This window comes from Pantherophis guttatus, chromosome 3 (genome assembly GCF_059756535.1).
Source record: "Pantherophis guttatus breed Tessera chromosome 3, ASM5975653v1, whole genome shotgun sequence".
NCBI lineage: Eukaryota > Metazoa > Chordata > Lepidosauria > Squamata > Colubridae > Pantherophis > Pantherophis guttatus.
In genome coordinates, this window is record NC_142065.1 from 45,275,593 (window position 1) to 45,300,985 (window position 25,393).

The following is a 25,393-nucleotide window of genomic DNA, read 5'->3' on the forward strand; positions in this document are numbered from 1 at the left end:
GCTATGATACATTGCAGGAGACACGCTAGATATTATTATGAAAAATGCTCTATGATGTAAACAATCTATTTTTAAAGTCCAAGGTCTTCTTGGAGGGCTAGTTATAAAGAATAGTAAATTTTCTTTCATGAAAATAACCTGAAGCTGTTGATACCACTCTTGTAAATTAATGCCATCAATTCTAAGTTTTGGGAAGTCACTGGGTAAGTTACCTACATTATTCTGTCCATTACTTACAACCTGGGGCAGTCCGTGATCTCTCAAGTGCAGGAAATTACAGAACGGCATTGGGATGCTTGCAATGAGTCTGCGCGGTTCTCTGGCCAGTTCAAGTCCTTCTGGGTCGTCTACGTAGTTTCGCACATGCGCGTTGCTCATTTCTTCTTTGGTGGCGTCGTGGAAGGTTCTCTCCCTTTCAGCTCTCTCGATCCGCTCCTCCTCAGATGAGTCGGTCTCTGGCTCGGTTTTTGGGGTTCTGGTGGTGGCGACGGTTCTTTTCTTCTTTTTGTGTGCGTTGGTATTCGATCTTGTCTGTGGTGTAGGGCGAAATCGGCATGGCTCTCTGGGCTCAGGCGTCGTCGCTTTCGAAGTCAGGATGGGAGCGTGCAGGTCTTGAGTCGCCGGTTTGATTTCTTGCTTCTTCGTAGATGTCTTGGTAATTTTCAGTCTTGGCCCAAAAGCAGCAAAAAGTGTTTTCATTGCTGATTTTACTTGAGATTTTGTTAAATCGTCTTCACTTTCTGATTTTGGATCATCTGAAGAGTTTGAGACTTCTTTCTCACTTTCTTCGTCTGATAGTGTTTTTCGCGCCAGAAATTTTGAACTGAGCGTTTTGATTGGCTCTGCTCCATTCTCTTTTGAAGTTCGTTGAAACCAAGATGGCTGCCATTCAAAATTTCGCGCGGGATCACATCTTTTCTTTTTAACAACTATTTTCTCAGTAGTCATCTCACTTACGGTTTTTTGATCTTTGGGTTTTTCTTTAATGATGTTTTTCTCTCTCGCTGCTCCGCTGTTCTTCAGCATCTCCTGGAGGTCCGCGATGAGACTTTCATCATTCTTTTGGCTTTTTAGTATCTTTAATATCTCTGACCTGAGTTCGTTATTTTCTATTTCGATTTCTTTCTGGTCATTATTTTCACTCATTAGTTCTTCTTCTTCAGTGGTGTATTCTTCGGATTCTCTCGAAATCGCATTGGTGGATTCGTTGATCATCTCTTGATCAGTTTCTATTTCTTTGCTGTAGGCCCTGGTGTTGGGCCTATCTTTCTTGGACATTTTTAATTACTTATTGAGTCAATTAACCATCCTCTGCTACCAGCTTGTTGCAATATTTTCAGGATCAGACTCAATAAAGATAATAGGAGTTAGAGCTTTAAATATATTTCTTTTTAATTATGATAGGCATTCTATATTCACCGAATATTCAAGGTAGAAGCAGTTAGAATGGTGAGGGTGGCTCCTTATATATACAAGGGGTGGAGCTAGGAATGGGAGTGGTAAGTTATGAATACATTAAAGTCCAAAGAATAAGTTAACCTCTGATGTTCCATATATACATTATTTACACATTGGAGAATAAGGCATTTACATCTGACACTCCCCCCACTGCCCCACCCCTACACAGGCACACATGACTGCTCCGCACTCCCCCACGCCCCGCGCATGTGCGCACGACCCCCCTGCACCCCATTTGCGGCCTAGCAGGCCTCCCTGAAGAGTCCGGAGGCTGGAAATGGCCCATTTCTGGACTTCCGGTAGGTCCATTTTTCGCCCTCACCAAGCTCCAGAGGCTCTGGAGGCTTTCCTGGAGCTTTCAGGAGGGCAAAAACGGCCTCCCCTGGCCATTGGAGGCCCTCCGGAAGCCCTCCGGAGGCCGGAAACGGACTGTTTCCGGACTTCCATTAGGCCCATTTTCGCCCTTCCAGAGCCTCTGTAAGGTAAGCCCTGTACCTACCTGGCATCCAAAACAGGCCATGTGGAGTCTCCTGGGAGGGGAGGGGTGGCATGGGCATGCACGTATATCTCCCGCATGCGTGGCAGAGACCCGAAAATCAGCTGGCCAGCAGGAGGTGTGCATGCATGCACGGTAGAGCTAACCTAGGTCAACGGCTCATGTGCCTGCAGAAATGGCTCCGTGTGTCACAGGTTCGTCATCACAGGATTAGAGCATAGCCAGAAATAAATTTTCTTTTCTTAGGATGACACATTCTCATAATGACTCTACTTCTTTTAGATCTTCACAGTCCCTAGCTCCTCCAGTGGTAAGTTTGAGATCCATCTGGATTTAAATCTTCAGAGGATGAAGAGTTCAGAAATACATTAATGGAGCCCATTTTAGCAAGCATCAGAAGTGACAGATCACATTTCTGCTGGAATCTTCACCCAAAATAACAGAAGTCCAGAAATAATTTTGGATGAGGTCACCCTCCAGCTAAAGAAAGCAAGTGTATGATTTTGCATTGTTCTGGATTCATACCTCCCTACTTAGAAAGTATAATTAATGCAGAACATATGATAGCAAATGAGAACTACTAAAGCATCATTACACCTATTTTGAAGATGATGTATTGGTTACTTATATGTTTCTGAGTACAATTTAAAATATTGGTATTCCTATAAAGTCTTCTATGGCTTGGATCTGGGACAGAAAATAATTTTGTCTGTCTCGTTCAATGTGCTTGAGATAATAGGGCAACAGAGCCAGTTTGGTGTAGTGGTTAAAACACCAGGCTAGAAACTGGAATACTGTGAGTTCTACTTCTGCCTTAGGCATGAAGCCAACTGAATAACTTGGAACCAACCATTTTTTCTTAGCCCTCTTTCATCAACCTCACTTCAGTCAGCATTTTATCTTTGCTGTCACTGACACATCCCTACAATTCTGGGTTTTTTTACAATCTTTTTTTCCAGCTCTGCACTAAACTTTTTGGACAATTTCTGACCCAGACATCAGGGTAGGGTGAAACCTGAGGGGATAATTGACAAAAATTGACAAAAATGTCAATTTGTCATATATAATTTACTTATGTACCAGCGTTTGATCTTGGGAGATCCCATATATGCTTGACTTAGGTACGAGCATCTGAAGTTGGGACACAAGTAAGAAAGGTTGGAATTTGCATTGTCAAATACACATATGTTTCATCATATTTTGTCATCACAATTCGTAATAGACATTTATGAACCCAATGGCTTCTTTCTCATCTTTGTATATTTTCTTACTGTTCCAGTTTAGTGCTTCCCTATTTCTTGTTACTTCCATCTACCTTCAGCTCTTTTTTGCATTAACTTCTTCTGCTATGAAATCCTATCATTGCTCTGAGTTTATTGAAGTCCACTTTCTTAAATCTTAGATGTTGAGACTTTGGAAAAAGTGCAATGAAGAGCAACTAAGATGATTAAGGGCATGGAAACAAAAACATATGAAGAATGGTTGCAGGAATTGGGTATGGTCAGTCTAGAGAAAAGAAGGACTAGGGGTGACATGATAGCAATATTCCAGTATTTGAGGAGCTGCCATAAAGAAGAAAAGATCAACTTATTTTCTAAAGCACCAGAAGGCAAGACAAGAAACAACAGATGGAAACTAATCAAGAAGAGAAGTAACTTGGAATTAAGGAGAAACTTCCTAACAATGAGGACAATTAATCAGTGGAATAGGTTGCTTTCAGAAGTTGTAGCTGCTTCATCACTGGAGGCTTTTAAGAGAAGACTGGACAACCACCTATCTGAAATGGTATAGAGCAGTGATGGCGAACCTATGGCATGCGTGCCACAGGTGGCACACGTAGCCATATCAGTGGGCATGCCAGCTCGGCTCTGGCGCACATGCACGCGCCGGCCAACTGATTTTCGGGCCTTCTGGGCGCACCAGAAGTAAGGAAACAGGCTGTTTTCTGCCTCCAGAGGGCCTGGTGGGGGGGAAAGGCTCGTTTTTCTTTCTCACCTGGCTCCAGATCCTCTCTATGCAACTGGGAAGGGCGAAAACAGCCTTCCCCATCCCCTCGGAGGCCCTCCGGAGGCCTGAAACGGCCCATTTCCCAACTCCCAGTTGGACAGGAAGTGACATTTTTTGCTGTCCCCAGCCTCCAGAGACTCCTAGAGAGGATAGGAGAAAGAAAAATGGGCCTACCGGGCCATCACGTGCCAGGAGCGGGGGGCAGGGGGGTTGCACACATATGCGCAGGGTGGGACGCATAGAATTATGGTTGTGGATGTGAATTTCCCCCACCCCTCCTCCTGGCACGCGATGGCAAAAAGGTTAGCCTTTTTGGTTATATCTCTGGTATAGAGTCTCCTGCTTGAGCAGAGGGTTGGACTAGAGGACCTCCAAGGTCCCTTCCAGATCTATTCTGATTGGTTGAAAGTCTCAGCTAATGTATTTGATTATACTTAGTTCTAGTTTTCTTTACATTCAAAAACTCCAGCATGATATGGTAGCTTTCCTACAACACTCCACTCACATTCACCAATTTATTCTTTCTTTCTATCAGGTCAGGAATAACTGAACACTTTTGGCTTCCTCAACTTGCTAAAGGAGGAAATTGTCAGAAAGACAGATTAGTTATTTTCTGAAACTATTATGCTTAGCAGAATTTGTCTCCCAACTGATGTCAGGTTAATGAAAGGCCTACATCACTATTATTACATGCCACTTTGAAAGACCTATGGGTTTTTTCTCAGAAAGCATAATATATATCTTCTTGATAGATCAGGCAATCATAATAATAATAATCAACAGCAGTATCATTTTTATCCATTCCTCCACTTATTTTAACTCATATGTTTTTTGAGTATTATTAAATTTACTCCCTTTGCTATTTTAGTGGATTTGCTACTTTAATCTGGCCACAATGATCTATGCTCTGGTAACCCTTCCATTAGATTACTGTAATATCTCACATGCACATCTGCCCTTGAGGATGACTCAGAAACGCCAACTACAGCAGAATTCAGTTAATATGACTTTAACCGGTCTTGCCAGTTTAAATCATTCCTACCTTAAAAAAACGTAGTTGTTCATTGCCTGAGCACAATTAAGCAGTCTGGTGCTCTTTAGATAGATCAATATTGCTTCTAGAATTGTCAGCTGGCATGGCTGTTGGAAGTAACCAGGTTGGAATTTTATTTTAAAGATTCCAAACACCTCTTCAAAGGTTTTTCCACTGAACAAGCCCCTTGTATTATCATAAATGAGTACAATGAAGTTTCTTCTGAAATAACCTACTCTAACCTAGTTAGGCTAGTTCCACATAATTCTGTAAAACACATTATGGAAGAAGCATAGAGACTCTTGACTCATATGTATTAGGTACATAAAAGTAAAAAATTGAGACTGTAATTTTATCATGTTATTCCACTGCACAAAAAGAATCAAAAGTCAATGCTTTTCTTTTATTTTTCCCCTACAGTTTTCAATTCCTTTTTTCTGCCCCCTTCATTTCCCCACTATTTTTATTTTCAGTTATATTTTATACTTTGATATGTTTAATAAAATTATAATTTAAGAGACATGGACAATCTTAGCTGCACTAAAAAAACCTATGCATTCTAATTTTGTTTCCTTTTTTCTTTAAGTTTCTGCAAGTTCCACCACCCAAAATCCAAACAGGAGGAGCTGATGCATATAGAAAGCAAATAGTTTTTTTTACCTATGGAAAATAACAGCTGGACTACACAAAAGGAGATTCTTCTAAAATATACTGCTCAAAAAAATAAAGGGAACACAAGCAGAAGACATCCGAGATCTGAATGAATGAAATAGCTTTATTAAGTACTTTGTTGTTTAGCAGTGTAGCAGTGTAGTTTATACACTGCTCAAACAACTAAAGGGAACACAAAACTACTGTATGTAACGAACAAAGTATTTAATAAGGCTATTTCATTCATTCAGATCTCAGATGTCTTCTGCTTGTGTTCCCTTTATTTTGTTGAGCAGTGTATATTCAGTAATATTTGTGTCCTTCATTTATGTGCCTCTGGGATGAGATAGAGTACACCTATTGTGAATTTGCATTGAATTCATTGCAAATTGCAGTGTACTGATTCCATTAATGAAATCTAGAAATATTTAGATCTTCCCATTTCAAAGAAAAGCTGGTTCTACCCAGTGTGAGTATGCAATTATGCAACTGCTTGGTTATTATGGGCGCTCTGAGAAAAGAAAGTTTAATCCCAATGTAATCTTTTAAAAAATAATTTTTCAAAAACTATATAGCTAAAAAGCATGCTGATTGAATAGTTTAATTTAGCTAAATTAAGAGACCAGGTCCCAACAGAATGAAGTATTATACAATTTGCTGAACTACCTGATTACAAGAAAGTTGAAAAATAATATTTCACAGATATAATAAGCAAAACCTTCTAACTAGGGAGCAAAGAAAATTAAGTTGGGATAGCGAAAGAAGAAAATCCAAGAAGCATATAAATATCTTCTTTATACACAAGAGGGCCAAACTAAAAACTAGTTATCAGACTGTATTAGGTTGCTATGAAACAAGCAACCAAAACTCCTAATAGCTTTCCACTTTTTTTTCAGGTGGCTTTCAAACAGAGAACAGAAAAAGAATCTACTTTCCTTAGTTTTTGTCTTGCATTCAAAGAAGGAAGTATCCCATACATGAATGGGAAGTATGATAAAAGATACTTAGTGGAATAATGAAGTGAAAGAAGCATATAAGAAAATCTATTGCAAAGAATGAGGATGTAGAGAAAGAATAATACAGCTTCGAAGAATATGGTCAAGAACAAGAAATAATTGAAATTAAAATAAGTAGAGAGAATGCAAAGTAATTTGGAAGAAAATAAAAATTACTTCGGAAATTTGTAAAAAAATAATTTCCAATAGAGTGAATAAGATAAAAAATAAAGGTGTTAAGATTTTTAGGGATGAACTGAAGTAAAGGAATTCTGGAATGAGTATTTGATAAATTTGGAATTGATACAGATGCTATAAATGATAAGAAGAAAATTGATGAAGTACTAAACAATGCTGTGAAAATGTTTAAACATATTAAAGCTGCAAGTGCAGATGATGTAACTGAAAACATATAAAATCTGAATGTCACCAGCAGGATTTATGGCCACACTATATGGGTTGCCAACATCTGGAAAGACTAATATTTCAGAAACAAAAATGTTCAAGTTAATTATATTGGTGGGAGAGCCAGTTTCTTGTAGTGGTTAAGGCATCAGGCTAGAAACCAGGAGATTGTGAGTTCTATTTCTACCTTGTGCACAAACCATTTGGGTGACTTGGGACCAGACACTTGTTCTCAGCCCTAAGAAGCAGGAAATGGTAAATCAACTTCTGAAAAAACCTTACCAAGAAAACTGCAGGGAATAGTCCAGGCAATCACCAGGAGTCTTGACTTGAAGGAACACATGGAGAGAGAGAGGGAGGGAGGGGGGAAGAGGAAGAGGGAGACAATGAGAATTCATAGTATGAAAATATTATATGTGGGAACAATTTAATATTCACCATTAAGACTCTTTAGTTAAGATCTGGGTCTTTTGAGCATGAACTGCATAATTTTCCTCTTTGAATATACTTTTGAATGGGCTTCAGAACAAAAGGGTTATATTCAGTCCCATAAAGACAAAGGAGCTCTAAAGTGAGTCCTATAGTAAACACATTTTATGAAATGGAAGAACATCTACATCTTTCTTTGTGAACACCTCCAATCAATTCCTCCAATCACTTCCTGCTTCACCATTACAGAACTATTTAATCTCTGATCAGTGGAAAGGGGAGCATGTGCAGTGACTAATTTCTTTTCTAAAAGTGCCATATTGACATTAAGTGGTGTGGCTTTCACATTGTACATTTTCTCCTGGGATTTTATCTCAGTGGCTGGGCTGATTAGTGGCTATAAGGACAAAACTTTCGCTCAGTTGCTACAAGTCAAGGAGAGCAGAAGTCCTCCACTGCCAGAATGAATTGGTTGGTCTTTTTAACGTTTTACATTTGGATGACCAATGGATTACAAAGGTAAGCACATTTCTTTCTTCTGCTGCTCACTCCCCCCCTCCCATTTTTTCTTATTGAGCATTAGAAATTACAATTACAAAGCTGCACTGGGGACAGGAGTCCCTTGAAACTTCTTTTATTCTCCTACAATACAAGTTCAGCCCAGTTCCAGTATTAGAGCATAAACACATTAATAATGTTTTATGAATAATCAGTAATGTATTTAGATAAATTTGGACATATTAATTGTAGGAAAGGGAAGGCCCCCAAAACAACTATGGGTATTATTTTACTCTCTTCGAAATATTACAAATCCATCCTGATGTACTGTACATTCTGTTCCAAATTCCAGTATCCCCAAAACCACTGTTCATATATATATATATTTATTAAGGGTCAAGAATCATCAAGTTGCAAATCATCAAATATTGTAAGTGGGAGTCCCCTAATGGATAACAGTGAATGCCAGATGAAATATAAATCACAGGAGTTCTATTTGCTACTGTGATAGATTGGATTTATTTAAGAATTATGCAAAAGAGAGATATTTTTCAAATATTGAATTTGATACATAATTACTTTCATGTACAACATAGGCAAAATTTTCAGGGTATGAATAACCCGTAAAAATTCTAACCTTAGTGGAATTCTAGTATTGCCTGTACTAGAATAAAATGCTTTCCAGATTTTCTTATTTCTGTTGATCAGCATTAAGCATATAGCTCCTTCTCTCCTCTCCAGAGTTACTCTGAAAAGACACCGGTCTATGCGGCAAATATTGAGGGAACGTGGGCAATTGCCTCAGTTTTGGAAGAAATATAAGCTAGACATGGTACAGTACACCCAAGATTGCTCGGTATTCAAAGAAACCAACGAACCCCTCCTTAACTATTTTGATGTAAGTTAAAGCCAAAGCATGAATGAGACCATTGGGTGGGGGGGGGGAGGATGTGTTAGCTACAAAGAAGACAAATGTCACCAGTTTTTCCAATGACAGAATTTAACTTTATTAAACTCTCACCCTGTACTTACAACACAGTTTATAGAAATCCAGGAGTTATTTGACAGTATCCACATATTTATTATATATTATGAGGCCACTGTTCAAGGGGCTCAATTTAGTTTATATGTATGCATTATAAATATTCATCATTTCTACATTTTACTGGTTTGAGACATTATGATCTGGGGAAAAGATATAATTGCCTTAAAGAGTTGTAAACACGGGCTATGTCTCTGTATTTATCTTCTCTAATGCACTGCATAGCTGTGTAACTGTACTAAAGTCCAGAGCCAAAGGCATGGATGTATATGTCCGTCTGCCAAGCAAAAAAGAAAAGATATTGCCCCATCTCTTTCCCACTTACTCATCAGATATTTCAGTGATATCAAAGTTTTCTCGGGAAGCTTAAGGGAATGTGAAATATTTGGCTACATTTGCAAACATAAAAGTTGAATATAGCAATAGCAATAACAATAACACTTAGACTTATATTCCACTTTACAGTGCTTCACAGGCCTCTCTAAGCAGTTTGCAGAGTCAGCATATTGCCCCCAACAATTTGGGTCCTTTTTTTTACCCACCTCGATAGGATGGAAGGTTGAATCCACCTTAAGCCTGGTGAGATTTGAACTGCCAAATTGCAGGCAGCCAGCAGTCAGCAGAAGTAGCCTGCAGTACTGCACTCTAACCACTGTGCCACCGTGGCTCCTGAATATATGTGCAAACTGGCCATTTGGCATGTCTACAAACAAGAAATAAATTGCCACATGTCACACTCCATCACCTCCCAATATTCTTTTATCTTAGCCAACTCTGAAAGTGAGTTAAAAGAAAATTGGTGTGTAATACAAGCCCAGACATCCACCCTAAGAACTAAATGTGTCAAAAAACTTGCAGTCTGCTTTCAAATCTGCTGGAGAGTTATAATCAAGTTGAATGTACTTAAGCCTAGCTAAATTGGTCCCTGATGATGGGAAAGTTTGTGAATGAGTTGAATTGGATAGATATAATTACTCTCCCTGCAAGTCTTAGCACACAAAGTTCTGAAAAAGAGCAGGTATGAACAATATGGAAGGGTAGAACCAGGCTTGCTTGCACATTCATGCCCTATTATCTCTCACCTATTACTTCTCACCTTTTCAGATATGTTTGAATGCCTGCAGAGTGTTTATATCTATTCCAAAAAAATCTTTTGTACACATATCTGAATTCTCCCTTTTTGTTGCATGCTGATGGTGGAAAGGCCAAAGAATGAGCCAACTTCTTTTCTTTCTAATAAACCACTCTTTCTTCTTCTTCTTCTTCTAGATTTCAAATTTATATAATAGTCTTGTTCCTCAAAAAAAGGGTACATCCAGGAGCATACTATAGGAAAATAGGAGACACTTTAACTGGGAAAATAAACACATATTTTTATCAAAAATATGTTGCAATTTAAATGCTAGGGGTGAAAATTAAAAATGAAGGTGTACAATTGGATTATGAGTAAAAAAGTTCCCAAAAAGCTAGAATTAAAATCCTATTTAAAACCTTGATCCATTTATGCAAACAACAATATCTAGGCATAATACAAATGCTGATTGGACAAGATTGCATTTCACAAAATTCTCCTCAGGTTTGGAGAAGGTTTCCAGCTTTATGTAGCCCTGAAGAGTGCTTCTCCATCCTAATATATGGAATAGAAACACTTGTTTTCCTGTTTTGGCAGGTGGAATACTTTGGACAGATCTCCATTGGAAACCCTCCACAGAATTTTACTATACTCTTTGACACTGGTTCCTCCAACCTCTGGGTACCATCTATTTATTGTGTCAGCAAGGCTTGTGGTGAGGATTGGTCAAATGATTTTAAATTACGCTGAATGGTGTGTTAACAGTATGAAAACTGTTAACATTTGTTATGTTAGAGGTACCTATGCTTATAGAACTAGCATTATTCAGACCAGTAAATGCTATTCATGCTTCCAATAAGTCCAAATGTATAGCAATTTATTGTCATTTGATTTCCTTGGTAAACAAATGCACATATCAATCATTGCATAGCACATTTGCTATGTTCAACACTGGAAATCCAGTTACTGAGTAGACTTTTAATACAATAACCATTCTGTTGTACTTGTAGTATGGTGTAATATCCCTAACATTTTATCTTCAAAACAGAAACCAAATCTTGCCAGTTACAGTGATAAATGCTAAAATAAGATTGCATTCAGGAAAAAAAAGAGCTTTGGTAAAGCGCCAGGGAAATCAGGAGATCCAGGCAGTTGTGTATAAAGCTTTATTGCAAGCTTAAATTTGCTACAAGAATCTGAACCGCTAATGGTTGAAGCAATTTTGCGGTAGATAAGGAATTGATGGTGGGCTGGACTTAGATCTCTTGTGGGCGTGAAGGGACTCATGACTTATGATGCCTTTGACCCTCCCTCGGGCTCAGCCTGGTCATCTCCTACAGTTTGGTCTGAAGACAGAAGCTCCTACCTGTAAAGTAATTGGGCAAATGAAGGCTTCTAATAATAATGTAATAGCACAATACTAAGTATGTTTATTCAGAAGCTTCGCTATAAAAGATAAAACAGCATGAATGGCAACTTAAGGTAATTGTCCTTTGCATACTTTTTTGTAAGCATTCTCTTTTGACAACTTATTTTTGAGAAAATATACATGTGAAATATGACCATATAGCACAGTGATGGCTAACCTTTTCCGGACCAAGTGCCCAAAGTGCGTGCCCGAACCCCCAAAATGCAATGTATGCACGGGCCCTGTATATGCACCTACCCCCATGCATGTGCGTGTGCGCCCCTGCATTTGCCCCACCCCCGCACATGCATACACACCCCCCCACATGCATGCATGCATGCACAGCCCCCCATGCATGCGTGGCAGAGACCTGAAGACCAGCTGGCTGGTGGGAGGCACGTGCGCATATGCAGCAGAGCTGGACTGGGGCGACAGCTCATGCCATCAGAGAGGGCACTGCATGCCACCTCTGGCACGCATGCCATAGGTTCACCATCACGGATATAGCATATAGAGTGCTTGTATAACTTAGATTAGCATATTTATAGTCATCAGTATATTTTCCTTACTGGATCATTGGCAACTCTTGTGTGCGAAATGTACTGAAGCTACAAGCAGCACATTCATAGTGCTTTATTTTAAAGACTTTATTTTTCAATAGAAGCCATTAACTGTATACAGCTTTGTGGATTCATAAGGCGGTAATCTTGTATATATTGTACTTGAATTAATATGCACAGGGCTGGACTGAGATACAAGCATTGAGATTTTTTTTATTTTTTTCAATTACAGTTGAACACTCCAGATTTCGCCCATCACAGTCCAGCACCTACACTGAAGTGGGTACTTCTTTTTCTATTCACTATGGTACTGGTAGCTTGACAGGAATAATTGGAATGGATCAAGTGACTGTAAGTGAAAGATGCTATTCACTTAAAAAGAATACGATGCTTTATCATTTAACAAATTATAATCTGATACAGTAAGGCATTATCCATCTTGTAGAGGCTACAGTATCTGTATTTATCACTGAGTTCCAAAGCACAGTTCTTTATAGTGTCAAATGCCCTCTCAGGGAAAATGAGCAGCACATTACAAAAATGGACCATAAGATATTTTTGGTGGCATGTCACCAAAGAACCATGTTACAAATTATCATCAATAGTAATTGCTTTCATTTTCTATGTGTGTTCATATGATTCATTAGGAGAACACTGATGAAATATACAGTGGTGGGATTCTACCAGTTCGGGCGAATCGATAGCTCTGACGATCAGCTGGGAGCGAACCGGTTCGTCCCAATGATCAGATAGGCCCACCTGCCCACCCACGTTATTTTCCTACCTTTATCTCCTCAGCTGATTCGCACGGCAGAGCCAATTGCTGCGCGAATCAGCTGTGTTACTCCTCCGAAGAAACCCAGAAGTGAAGATTTGTTCAAACTGCACATGGTTGTTAAGCCAGGAGGATCTCGCCACTGGAAATATACCTTCTACTGTATTTGAGCAACTGGACTTCCCTTTCCCTTTTTTCCTGCTGTGGTCTTCCGTGCCCCACAGAGGAGCACAAGGGGCATTGCCCCAATGACTTGGTGCAGATTTTAAAGATATGCATGGAGCTGCAGGGGAAACCTGTCCCTATCCCATCATGGAAGGTGCTATCTAAACAATGTTCTCTAGTCCTTGTGTGTTCTTCCTTTCTTCTAGAACAATCCTTCTCAACCTGAGTATGATTTTCTGCAAGTTTTAGGATGGATGATATATAATTCAACCTGACTTTGAATGAGAATATGCTGCATCAGAGATGGTGCAGTTTATTCAAAACAGCATTAGCTGTCCAAAATCTCCATGATGAAACACCAATTCAGAAAGGGAGGGAGGGAGGGAGAGAGAGAGAGAAGGAAGGACAGAAGGCTTTCTCTTTTAAAAGAATTCCATGGCCCATTACTACAGTATGACTAGTTTCTTACCACAGATTAAAATTCATATCTGAGATTTTTATTTTTATTTTTTTTAGGTTGAAGGACTCACCATAGTAAATCAACAGTTTGCAGAAAGTGTCTCTGAACCTGGTAACACCTTTTTGGATTCAGTATTTGATGGGATACTTGGTCTGGCCTATCCATCCTTGGCTGTGGATGGTGTCACCCCTGTATTTGATAATATGATGGCCCAAAACCTGGTGGATTTACCAATATTCTCAGTTTACATGAACAGGTAGTGCATAAAAAGTTGACTCTTCCTCCCAATACTGTAGAAAGTTTGCCTTCCATACTAGCATCTGCTTTACTTGAAATCATTAAAAGCCAATACCAATGCCTTCGTTTGGCAATTAAAAAAAACCCAATTCTGCAGCAGGAATAGGGAAGCTTTTCTCTTTCCCTATAAATTGGTGAACATCTTATTTCTGGTACTGGAATCAGATTCCATTATTTTTGTTTAGTATTGGAAAGAATAATTGGCTATATTTGTGTACTTTCCTTTCTCAGTCAATATTCCATTCATTGTGCCCAATGTATGAGCATGATCCAGAGACAGCCAGAGCGCTGACATGAGAAACTTGGAAAATGTGGACCACTGGAAAATATGGGGCATCAGGTTTAGAATTTTGAAAAGAATGACTATGTAATAGAAAAAACACAAAGCAAAGGCTCATGCTCAATACAATTATTTCTTCTTTCTCTCCTCAGAAACCCTTCTTCTTCTGTAGGAGGGGAACTGATTTTTGGTGGCTATGATGAGGCCTATTTCAGTGGAAATCTCAACTGGATTCCAGTCACTAAGCAGGGATATTGGCAGATCCAACTGGATAAGTACATATCTTATTTGGAAGTAAGGGGGACCTCAGAGATAATAGTTACTTTTCTATCTCTGATGAATGCTAGAATTCAGGGTAATTGCGCATTTAGGACTCAGACTTGCCAATCTTTGCAGAAGCACCACATCTGCTTCATAAATCCCAGCCTTTCACAGTTACAATGAGCTGTAATCATCTTTTAACTATTTGGCTAGACGTGGTATATATTTATCCTTTGAGTTAGAGAGCTATTTTCCACTATTTTTTAAAAGCCAGGTGATTATGTATATTAATTACATCATTGTCTGTAACAGATGTCTTTACAACAGTATTTGCCAATTCTCCAAATGTTGTAAATAATTCTATCCCTCCCTCTACATCTTTTTATATGGAAAAGCAAAGTAGCAATCCTTTCAATGTTGTCTAAGTTTCTACAGTTTGTAAAATTTCAAGTTATGTTGAGGTTTCAGAAGGTCTTCAAATTCATTTGCTGTCATGATGGAGGGATTCCTGCTTCATTCCAAAAAATTACAGAATCTAAAACACCAAGACTTCCCCTATTTACTGAGCTTTGCTTCCTTGATACCAAAAGTCCTAGGAAAGTTTGAAATCAGAAATCAGTGTCTTTATGGAATGCCTCAAATGTGCAAAATAACTCTTATTATTGATAGATTGCAGTTCTTGCCTAAGAAGCTGCAGAATGAAGAAGTATTTGCTTTTAAACTAGGCCCACAAAAGTAAGACTGCAAATTTCCAGACAATTAGATAGTAATTTAGTACAAGATTTACTATATTAAATATAGGATTTTCTGCATCTTGTTGTGATTTTTGCAAACTGGATAAGGTCACTCTAGACTATCCATATGTCAAGAGAAAATACAGAGATTCCTGCAGGACCATTATAGTCACAGGTAGAGGCAAACAAAACAACTTTGTGATATGCCAAATTCCAAGTTTGCTCTTGGAATAAGCTTGAACTGATTCCAAGCAATCAGTCTTTAATTACTCTTAGCTAAGCAAGAGTGCTCACTGTTGTTCCCATTTTAGGAGACCTAGATATTCTCCCGTGGTACAATCAGAAATATTGTTCATTTAAAATCTTCTAATCTCCATCACTGCACATCTCAGCACAGATCTTTGCAAAGAGGAACCAGTAATGAAGTGACAGACATTAAAACAAACATAAGAAAATAGTGTCAGGATCATGCTGGGAGAAGAGGTATCACAGTAAATATCTTGGAGAGGCATTACCACCAAGTTTATTTCCATCTTCTTTTCAGTATCCAGGTTGGTGGGAATGTTGTATTTTGTGCAGATGGGTGTCAGGCTATAGTGGACACAGGAACATCTCTCATCACAGGCCCTTCTGAAGACATAAAGCAAATGCAAACATTAATCGGGGCACAACCTATGGATGATGAGGTAGGTCCCAACTTGGAAATCAGTAACAGAATCTTAATCCTGGTGCTAAATATAGGATAAATTTAAATCTAAAATTATCTCTTTACAATCCTAGTTTATTCTTTTATTTTCTCTTTTTGTTTCTTTCAATTTCATTATGTTCTAGTTCTTTGAACTTTAAAGAAAATTTACGCTGCCATTTTGGAAAAGGTGAAGCAGATGCTTTAAAAAGGAGGCTTAGGAGAAGCAGTGAATTTAGGCCAGGTCTTCTCCTGATTTAGCTTCTGAAGCATCTGTCCTTTTGCCCCAACATTGTATAACTTTTGAGAGTGGCTTGGCAGCCCATTAGGTGCCCCATAGATATTCTGAGAGGAAGAGCCTCTAAGGCAATTGGTGGGGCTACCCAGACAGTGAGAAATGGTGCTATAGCTGTGAGGGGGCGGGGGAGTGTGGAAGGTATGGAGCAAGGGGAATTAGCCCTGGATCCTTCTCTCACCTCAAACAATCAGTCTTCAATTACTCTGTGTGTTAGCATATTGTGCGTTAGCATATTAAACACAGGCAACCTTCAGAGCAATTTCCTTAAAATAAAAAGCAGCATTTGGAAGGAGATAGATTGAACAAAGCAGAAGAAAAGGAAGAAAAGGAACACCTAATCCTTATGATATCTTATCTATTTTTGGGCTGAAACCTGGCTCAATGTTTTAGTATACTTGAAGACATCAATTCACATATGTGCATAATATCTTACAAGGGAAGCACAATTCAAAAGAAAAAGATTGGAGTGCAAAATAGATATTGTCCATCTTCATATCTAGGATTGTTTTTTTAATTGAAATATTGGATGTTCATTATTGCAAAGATATACCAATTGTTTGCAGTATGCTGTGGAATGCAACAATCTCAATGTGATGCCTCTTGTCACTTTCACAATCAATGGAAACTCTTATCCTCTTACTCCAGAGGCTTACACTGTCATGGTAAGTGCTGTCACTCATTTCCTCCTGTATAGGCATCGCAGAACATGTGTCATTCTTGAGAAAGAATGGGTTATTATCTGTAATTTTGTATTGGGACATGGGGAAAGGACACTGATGTATTAGTAAGAGTTTCCCATTAAGATGCTCAGTTGCTCAGATGCTCAGTTGCTCCTTTACTGTGAGATTCAGAAAAGACAAGCTAAAAAGGGACAAAGCAGACTTCTTAAGGTTGTACTATATAGTAAGGTTGCTTAATGAGAATTAGCCAGATATTAGCACCTTTTAATCATCATTATAATAAATACAAAATAATAATACCAATAAAAAAGAGCCAGTTTGGGGTAGTGGTTAAGCTACCAGGCTAAAAATTGGGAGACGGTGGGTCCTAGTCTCGCTATAGGCATGAAAACTGGCTGGGTTGCTTTGGACCATGCACTCTCTCTCTCAGCCCAATTCACTCATAGGGTTGTTGTTGGGAAGAAAATAGAAAATGTTTCCCCCTTGAGTTGTTTATAAAAATCATAAACGTGGGATATAAATAAAAATAGTAAAACTAAAGATTAAGGAAATGACAGGTTTCCTTAATTCCCTTCATTTACTGGGAAAGAAGGAAGGAAGGAAGGAAGGAAGGAAGGAAGGAAGGAAGGAAGGAAGGAAGGAAGGAAGGAAGGAAGGAAGGAAGGAGGGAGGGAGGGAGGGAAGAAAGGAATTGTGGCATATGTGCTTGACAAGCTCTTTGGCTGTTAAAAAAGTACAGTGGGGAAAATAATATTTACCACAATGATGGTCTTGTTTGTCCATAAACGGGGGGGGGGGGGATTAGTATTCATACTAGATCAAAATATTTATTAATTTTGTGGCTAACCTAAAAGTTAAAAGGCTAACAAAAAATAGGGAAAAGCTTACTTGATCTTTATAAGTCAATTTATGGAGAAAGAGAACATTTAAGGAGGAGTTCCCCAAGCCTCCACCTCCATACAAGCCTCATTAGAATAAATGACAATGGCATAAAAAGGTCCAGAGTCTTTGAATTTTCCAGGTATCTCAATAAATTGAAGCTAATCCAAAAGATTAGTTCAGGTGGTTTAGCTGTGAAGTCTAATAGTTTCATTTTAACAATTATTTCTAATTCTTCATCTATACATATAGATTTAGCATTCACAAATCCGGGCCATTTTCTCTTCTTTTTTTGCAATGCATTTTCTCCTTGGGAAAGGAGGTGATTCCTTCCACCATAATAAAGTCTGCTACCTCCTCTTGCCAGCATCTTACTCACTATTAGAAGTCATATATACAAGATAATAAAGAATATATTCATACCAGTGGTGGGTTGCTCCAGGTTCGCAAGAACCGATAGTAAAAATTTGTAGTAGTTTGGAGAACCGGTAATAACATTGGCTGGCCACGTCCCTGAACCGGTCCCTGGCCTGGTTGCAGCTCGCTTACCCCGCTCACCTCATCAGAGGCTTTTTTTTTTTTTTCACTTTTAAAAGCATTTTTTCAGCCGAAGAGGTTGTAGAAAAAAAAATGCCTTTAAAAGCCTCTGGCTTTTAAGAACCGGTAGTACCGGTAGTAAAAAAATTTAGAACCCACCCGATTCATACCCAAACACAATATGACTTGGAGGCATCTATATATAACCTTACATGCACCTCTCTTCTACTTGAATTCTTTGAGGTCCAGTGCTATAGATCAGCCCATGAAAGAAGAAAGGGAGATGAATGGGAAGGGTCTGTAATATTCAGATACCAGAAAGTGGCTAAATGAAAGGTACCATTGGAGACAAACATTGAGAAAGTTAAAGAGAGAAATAGAAAAGTGCAGAAAGAAGTAAAAAAAGGAAGAAAAAAGTAGTGGCTTCTGACTTTTCAGGGCAGTAGTATGCAATAAATAAATAAATTACAGCCTCAACTTTTTGCTATACATTTCTAAATGTTTCAAGCCATTTCTGTAACAACAAAATCATTATAATTGTCAAAACCTAAAATTAGGGTGTCATTTTTTTCCCAGTTTCAAATACAAAATCCAGAACTGGTTCCAAATGGAAATAAACTTGATAAGTTCTTCTCTTTAATTAAAAGTTAATTTTACCCTCTCTGCCCACTCCATCACCTTCATCATCCATTCATCCATTGTGGAAATTAGTATGTCTTTCCATCTTGGACATATAAGATTCTACCTGCTGCCAATATATATAATAGCAAAACTCCAAATTTCCTTTCAAGTACTTTGTCCAGCATGAACACACTCTTCTTTAATATGGCACTTTCAAAATATTGGATTAGTGCTGCCATCATTTTTATTTTAAGCTCGCAGACTAAGAAACATGTTATTACATATCCCGCATCCAGGCTAGAAATGCCATAATTCCTTCATATGCTCGAATCACAACTAGAATTTTTCTAATTTATGCTAAAAAGCAATCGGCTCAGTGTCCAGTCATTACCTTCTTCCTTCTATAGCAGTCCTTAGTTGTGCCTTGGAAGTTCTACAATAATCTTTCCCAACAAAGTCATCCTCCAGATATAAGGACTTCAACTTCTAGAATTTAAATTTCTGTGGTTAAAACTGCTTTTGAGTGTGTGTAAATTTTGGCATACAAATCTGAACATGATTTATTGTCGTAATTCAATATTGATTGAATTTTAATCCTACATATCCTCTTTCCTGTAGGTCATTAGTGATGGGATGAACCTCTGTACCAGTGGTTTCCAAGGTTTAGATATAGACACTACAGCTGGTCCACTCTGGATTCTGGGAGATGTTTTTATTGGCCAGTACTACTCTGTCTTTGATCGGGGAAATAACAGAGTGGGATTAGCTCCAGTTGTCTCTTAAGAGGCTTAGAGAGTTAAGGAATGTAACTCTATTTCTTTTCTTATCCTCTTTTGAGCAGCAAAATCAAGTTTCCTATCTCTTTTTTTGTTTCCCATGTGAAATGCAATCAAGATTATGACTTTAATCTATAAACACAAATTCCTTGAGATCCCCTGGAGAAGAGCTGTTTAGATTTGTCAGTTCTCAGTATCAAGATATATGTTGATTTTGTCTTCTCTCATCAAGTAAATTAGATTAAATAAATCCTGAATATTTCAAACTCAAAACACTGTGTCACAGTCCCAGATTGGGGCTGTGTTTACACAATTGGCTAAGCATGATTTATTGAATAAAGCGCACTGGGTTAAGTTGATTCACCATGTTAACTTATATATCAAATTTTATAAACTACACGGTTGGTTTACATAACATTCTTATCTACATTAATCAAAACGCATTTTGACTGAGTATCTTGTGTGAATCTAGTCTGATTTGTGAGATTTCTTCTTTGTAAAAGAAAACAGATCTGCATCTTGCAAAAGTATATAAAATTAATGATTTAAGTAAAAAGATGAATAACTAAGAATATTTCTTAAACAGCAGAAACCTTTAATAAAAATATTTTTGTATTCGTAAAGCAATACACTGTGTGATAAATAATACCTCTGTGTGATTTTCCGAAACGAAAGAATCACAAAGGACTGAATAATGCATCAACATTCTAAATACATCAACTTTCTCATTAAGCCGATGTGGGCAGATTAATATCCCAGTGCCAGATGTTACTCTGAACCTTTTTTTGAAGATCTCAGAGCTTCCCAGGGCCACAACTGTGAATACTGAGTGACATTTTTTGCCATCTTCAGCAAAAAATATTCTGCTCTTGATTACATACCCATAACTCTTTATACCAATTCATACTGCAGCTACCGTTATCTACTGCAGCTCTTCTCATAGAGAATGTTAAATGCAGTACCCCAAAATGTAGCTCAGTCTATCCTAAAGGATAATATTCGGTGTCCACCCCCCCTTTGTGTGTGTGCGCGCACACGTTCATGTATATGTGTGCAATGGGATTTACATTTAAGGAGGCAGTAAAAATTAAGATGTTATGTATGGATCTTTTGGTACTTATTCAGATTCTGTACTGATCTTGATAAACTCATTAAACCACATGCTGGCTGGGAGTTCTCAGACAAATTGCAATGCTAGAAAAAAGATTGGGGAAGACTGTTCTCATCCAAGAAAGGGGAAAGGCAGAGCTACCACTGTTCTCAGAGAAATATATACTGTAAATATGGTAGCAAACTGCAGAATTTAAGAAAACCAGCTCCAGACATAATGTTCCTTGACACGAAGGACACTGTAAAATATAACTGGGCCGGCAGCTGTATTTTGCTATAGTAATACTAGGAGAGCATGTTCTACCATACCAAACAGGTTATTGGGTGGGACAGGGCAAGGCAGGGCGGGGAGAGAGAGAGAGAGAGAGAGAGAGAGTTCAAATAATGTAGCTTTCACAGCAACTCCCAGCATTTACTTCTGGGAGCCACCACTTTCTGATATGGTGATTCTTTACACAATTTTTTTTGATAGGCAAGAGTGAATAAAGACATCATCCATGATTATAAATAGCATTTATTCAAACATATAATTTTTTTTTTATCTATAAAGGAGTCGCTTTCAGCAAAAACTCATCCAGAAATGATGAAAAAACAAGAATTGTGGATTTATAAACTTTTTTTCTATATTGGTAAAAAGTAAAAAGATGCTGCTTAATCTACATGAAACAGTACCTTTCCTTGAAACTTAGGGGAGGGCTCCAATTTGTTATACATAGCAGTTTCTTTAAGCCAGAGTTTACATATAATACTAATAAATTGATTTTGGGATATATTTAAAAGATAATAAAGCAACGTATCATAGATCCTTAAAGTCAACAACAGAAGTGCCTTAATGATCAGTCCGATGACATACAGTAGGTGATTTATGCTAGTAGCAGGGGTGGGTTTCACTTACCTTTGCTACTGGTTTGCTCTCTCTCTCGTGCGTGCCACTTCTGTGCATGCACAGAGCGTATTTTATGTCCGGGTGGGTGGGCAGAGCCTCCCGCGCCGCTGCTACTGGTTCGCCCAAACTGGGGCGAACTGGTAACAACCCACCACTGGTCAATAGGATTTTAAAAATGTATGCCACAATCTTGCAATACACATATATAACATTATTTGGATAACATAGGATTTGTCTATAGATCTCATGATACCTGGACTGGTGGACTGCTTGGAAACCTTGTCCCTCTTGTCTATCCTCAATTTGGTCACTTCCATGTAACGGTCACTCTAACTAACATGACTGAAAGGATCATTCTAGGATTAGTGACTTGGAAAGATACCCATCTTTTTTCTCCTTTAATTTGCCATGCAGTACAAGCTCATAAACAAAAGTGCGAGCCAAGAAGAATCACGGCTTATTTTGCTCTAGTATCTTTCCATTTGCCTTGAGTATGTATTTTGTGTGCTGAGTTGATATATAATCATTGTTTTTTTGTTGCTCATTGTGTCTAATTTGGCTTTGTCAGTTACAAAACCATGTGTTTTAATTTTACTTTTTTTTTTAATGTTCGTAACTGTTTACGAAGAGAACAGAGAACTGTGAGAAGTCTACTCAGCAATGCAGTACTGGAAGAACATTTTTAGGTGAAGACAAGTAACAAAATTAAATGTAATTAGTTTGCCTCCAATGGTACGTTGCTTTTAGAAGTGGAGATCGCTCGCATGAGCAATGAAATATTCAGGAGAGGTGGATGCAGAGTCCTTTACTACATCTCAGAGGATTTTTTAGTGTACTTTTCCAATGTGCTGTGTCAACATTTGAAAAGATAAAATGTTCTGGCTCATCAAGTTTTTGTTAAGAGTTGGAGTTGCCTTCCACTACGTTGAGCTGTAAAATACATGCCTTTGAGTATTTGTATTTCATTACATACCATGCAGTATGAAGAATCATCAGTGCCTTTTATCTAAAACTATCCTTTCTCAAGTTTTTGCCTTCAAAGAGTTTGGTTGGGGATTCTAGAAATTCTACTCTACCACATCCAGAGACTACCAGACTGGAAAAAAATGGCTCAGATGCGAGTCACAGAATCTTGTCAGAAAAAGATATGAGAACAATGCCACCAAACAGGATGCCTGCTAAGTGAAAAGAAAATTTAGTACATTTCATTTGCATCTATCCTATCTATATTGCAGGTTGGTATTATAACACATGTTCTAAAATAATCTGCTTGACATTCTTTCATATTTCATTAAGAAGAGTTTTGAGCATTTTTCCAAATGGAAGCTATACATTTCTTCAGGAGGAATACAACTGTGCCACAGAATGAAATATTTGTCCAACTATCCTCTCCAAGTAGCCATTCATAAATCAATACAGATTTTTCAAATTAACTTGCTAGATAGGATAAAATGATATGAAGGGAAAACTGAAAGAAAAACAACCTTTTTCCTTTTTTACGGCTATTCAATAACCAGCATAAACTCTGTTGCTGCAATGAGTTACTTATAACAGCTGACCTTAAACATCTGCAGATCAGCAAATTACAGTGAAACATGTGATATCACAGTTGCAAAACTGATTCATACTATTTTAAAAGTCACACATGGTGTTCTTGGAGTTTGTAAAAACAACAATTTTAAGGATTTTTTTTTGCATGTTTAAATTTCATGTAATGTCAAAAAGTCTGAATTTCTATACATAACAGAGTCCCTTCGTTTAATTACTCATTTTATCTTACTAAGTTGACACAGGCCAGTCATTTTATACACTGCCCTGAGTTGTGCAAATAATAAAAAGGTGATACAAATCTAATAACCAAATGAATAAATAACATCACAGTATTTTAAGGACAAATAGATTCTGAACAAAGTCATGAAGTCATCAGGAATGAAACTCAGCTCAAAGAAGAATAATTTTTCAGTCCACTTTAAGTTCACAGATACAACAATCCAAATTAAGCTTCCAAACTTATAAGTAAAAAGTCAGATAAAAATATTTATTTCAGAAATCTTGCAAATTTTACATCAATCTTTGAATCTTGCTCACTTGACTGCTGTAATTTTTCTTATCGCAGAATTCGTATATAAAAATGGTGCTTACTTTCTTAGTTCCTTTTTTGTGTGGACATATCATACATAGTTTAACTGCAAAGACAATGGCTTTTGTTCATGTCAACCAGAGGTGGGTTTCAGCAGGTTCTGACCAGTTCTGGAGAACCGGTAGCAGAAATTTTGAATAGTTCGGAGAACCGGTAGTAAAAATTCTGACTGTCCCCCATCTATTCTCTGCCTCCCAAGTCCCAGCTGATCAAGGAAATGAGGATTTTGCTGTAACCTTCCCCTGGAGTGGGGTGGGAATGGAGATTTTACAGTATCCTTCCCCTGGAGTGGGGTGGGAATGGAGATTTTACAGTATCCTTCCCCTGCCATGCCCACCAAGCCACACCCACCAAGCCACGCCCACAGAATCGGTAGTAAAAAAATTTGAAACCCACCACTGTTGTCAACCTACTAATAATTGGTGCAAAAAGCTTTTAGCTTTGATGGAAGAGAATTTTAGGCAGTCTCAAGGGCTGCAGTGGATCCTATCATGCTGCAGGATGCATATTTTACTTTTTCTCAGGAACATATTTTTAACATCTGTTATTCTCTATTACATTAATTTAACCTCTGTTTTGAAAATAAGAGATTGTGAGCTAGTAATCAGCAATGATCTGAGAAAAATTATGTTTTTATTAGATTTTTTTTATCCTACCTAAGGTTACTTTATTATAAGTAACTCAAGGTGGTGAACATACCTAACACACCTTCCTCCTCCTCTTTTCCCCACAACAACAATCCTATGTTAATCATACTTCCAAAACAATGAATTCTATGAGATGGGTTGGGATGACAGAAAGTGACTGGCCTAAGGTCATCCAGCCGTCTTTCATGCTTTTCTATGTAACAAACAAGCACTACTACTTTTATATATCTTCAGGAAATGTCAGTATTATAACTGGAAATCTGAAAATTTTGCAAAAGGCCCCAATACAAATGAATTGAAAATAATTTGAAAGTCTGGTTGTACAAGCCAAGTAGATTCATATTTCATATTTATCATTAGGTATATAAAAAACAACTATTGATATCATATAAGATCCAGCATGCTCCCCAAGGAAAAGTGATGAAATGTGCTTTCTTATCAAAACCTTCCTCAACATTCTCTCTCTCTCTCTCCGCCCCTCCCTCTCCTCTGGGGGGGGAGAGGGACGGGGGGGAGGGAGAGAGAGAGGGGGGGAATGTTGAAGAAGGTTTTGATAAGAAAGCTATCATAACTAAACAGCAAATGTCTTGACAACTACTTGATGGCATTAGAAAAAGGGTTTCTTAATTGCTTTTCTGTTATCTAGTAATTATCCCAATTTATGCAACTCAGATATTATAGGATATTGGCACCAATGCCCTAACTTTTAAAATTATAATGAAACCAAAGAATGAGCACATTATTTGGCCCATATTCGCATCCTTTTTCCCTGTTCAACCTTTTGCCATTATAATGGCTATGTGCGACGAGAAAATCACCATCTTTCTCTATTAGGATATTTCCATATTGGAAATATTGTACAAACTGGATTCTTTCTAATCACTAAGTAATTCAGAGCCTGCAATGCCATGGCAACCAGTTTCTTTTTTTCTGCAGAAAACTCTGGGTTTTCATAAGCTATTTTGATGTAATATACAGTGTCGCTTGTATGTAGTCTACCATGTTATCTCACCACAACCAGAAACATCTGTATAGCAAGATTTACGGATAAGCATATCGGGAAAACTAAGACAACTCAGTTCATTCATTCGTTTGTTAGATGTACATG

At 38.0% G+C, this 25,393-nt stretch overlaps 1 protein-coding gene and 1 long non-coding RNA gene across 2 annotated transcripts; one reads left to right on the forward strand and one right to left on the reverse strand.

Moving 5' to 3' along the window:
- The first annotated feature begins 7,937 nt into the window (after positions 1–7,937).
- On the forward strand, positions 7,938–20,118 carry CTSE (cathepsin E). The gene is made up of 9 exons (XM_087888787.1): positions 7,938–7,993; positions 8,714–8,870; positions 10,684–10,801; positions 12,287–12,405; positions 13,511–13,710; positions 14,184–14,306; positions 15,571–15,712; positions 16,573–16,671; positions 19,345–20,118. Exons 1-9 carry the CDS (start codon positions 7,938–7,940, stop codon positions 19,507–19,509), a joined length of 1,179 nt encoding a protein of 392 aa, XP_087744913.1. The 3' UTR covers positions 19,510–20,118.
- Positions 11,237–19,353, reverse strand: LOC148114569 (uncharacterized). Its single transcript, XR_015732857.1, has 3 exons — positions 19,118–19,353; positions 15,542–15,656; positions 11,237–11,452 (listed from the first exon to the last, which is right to left on the reverse strand). It is a non-coding gene; the product is annotated as an uncharacterized LOC148114569 (long non-coding RNA).
- Positions 20,119–25,393: the final 5,275 nt, after the last annotated feature.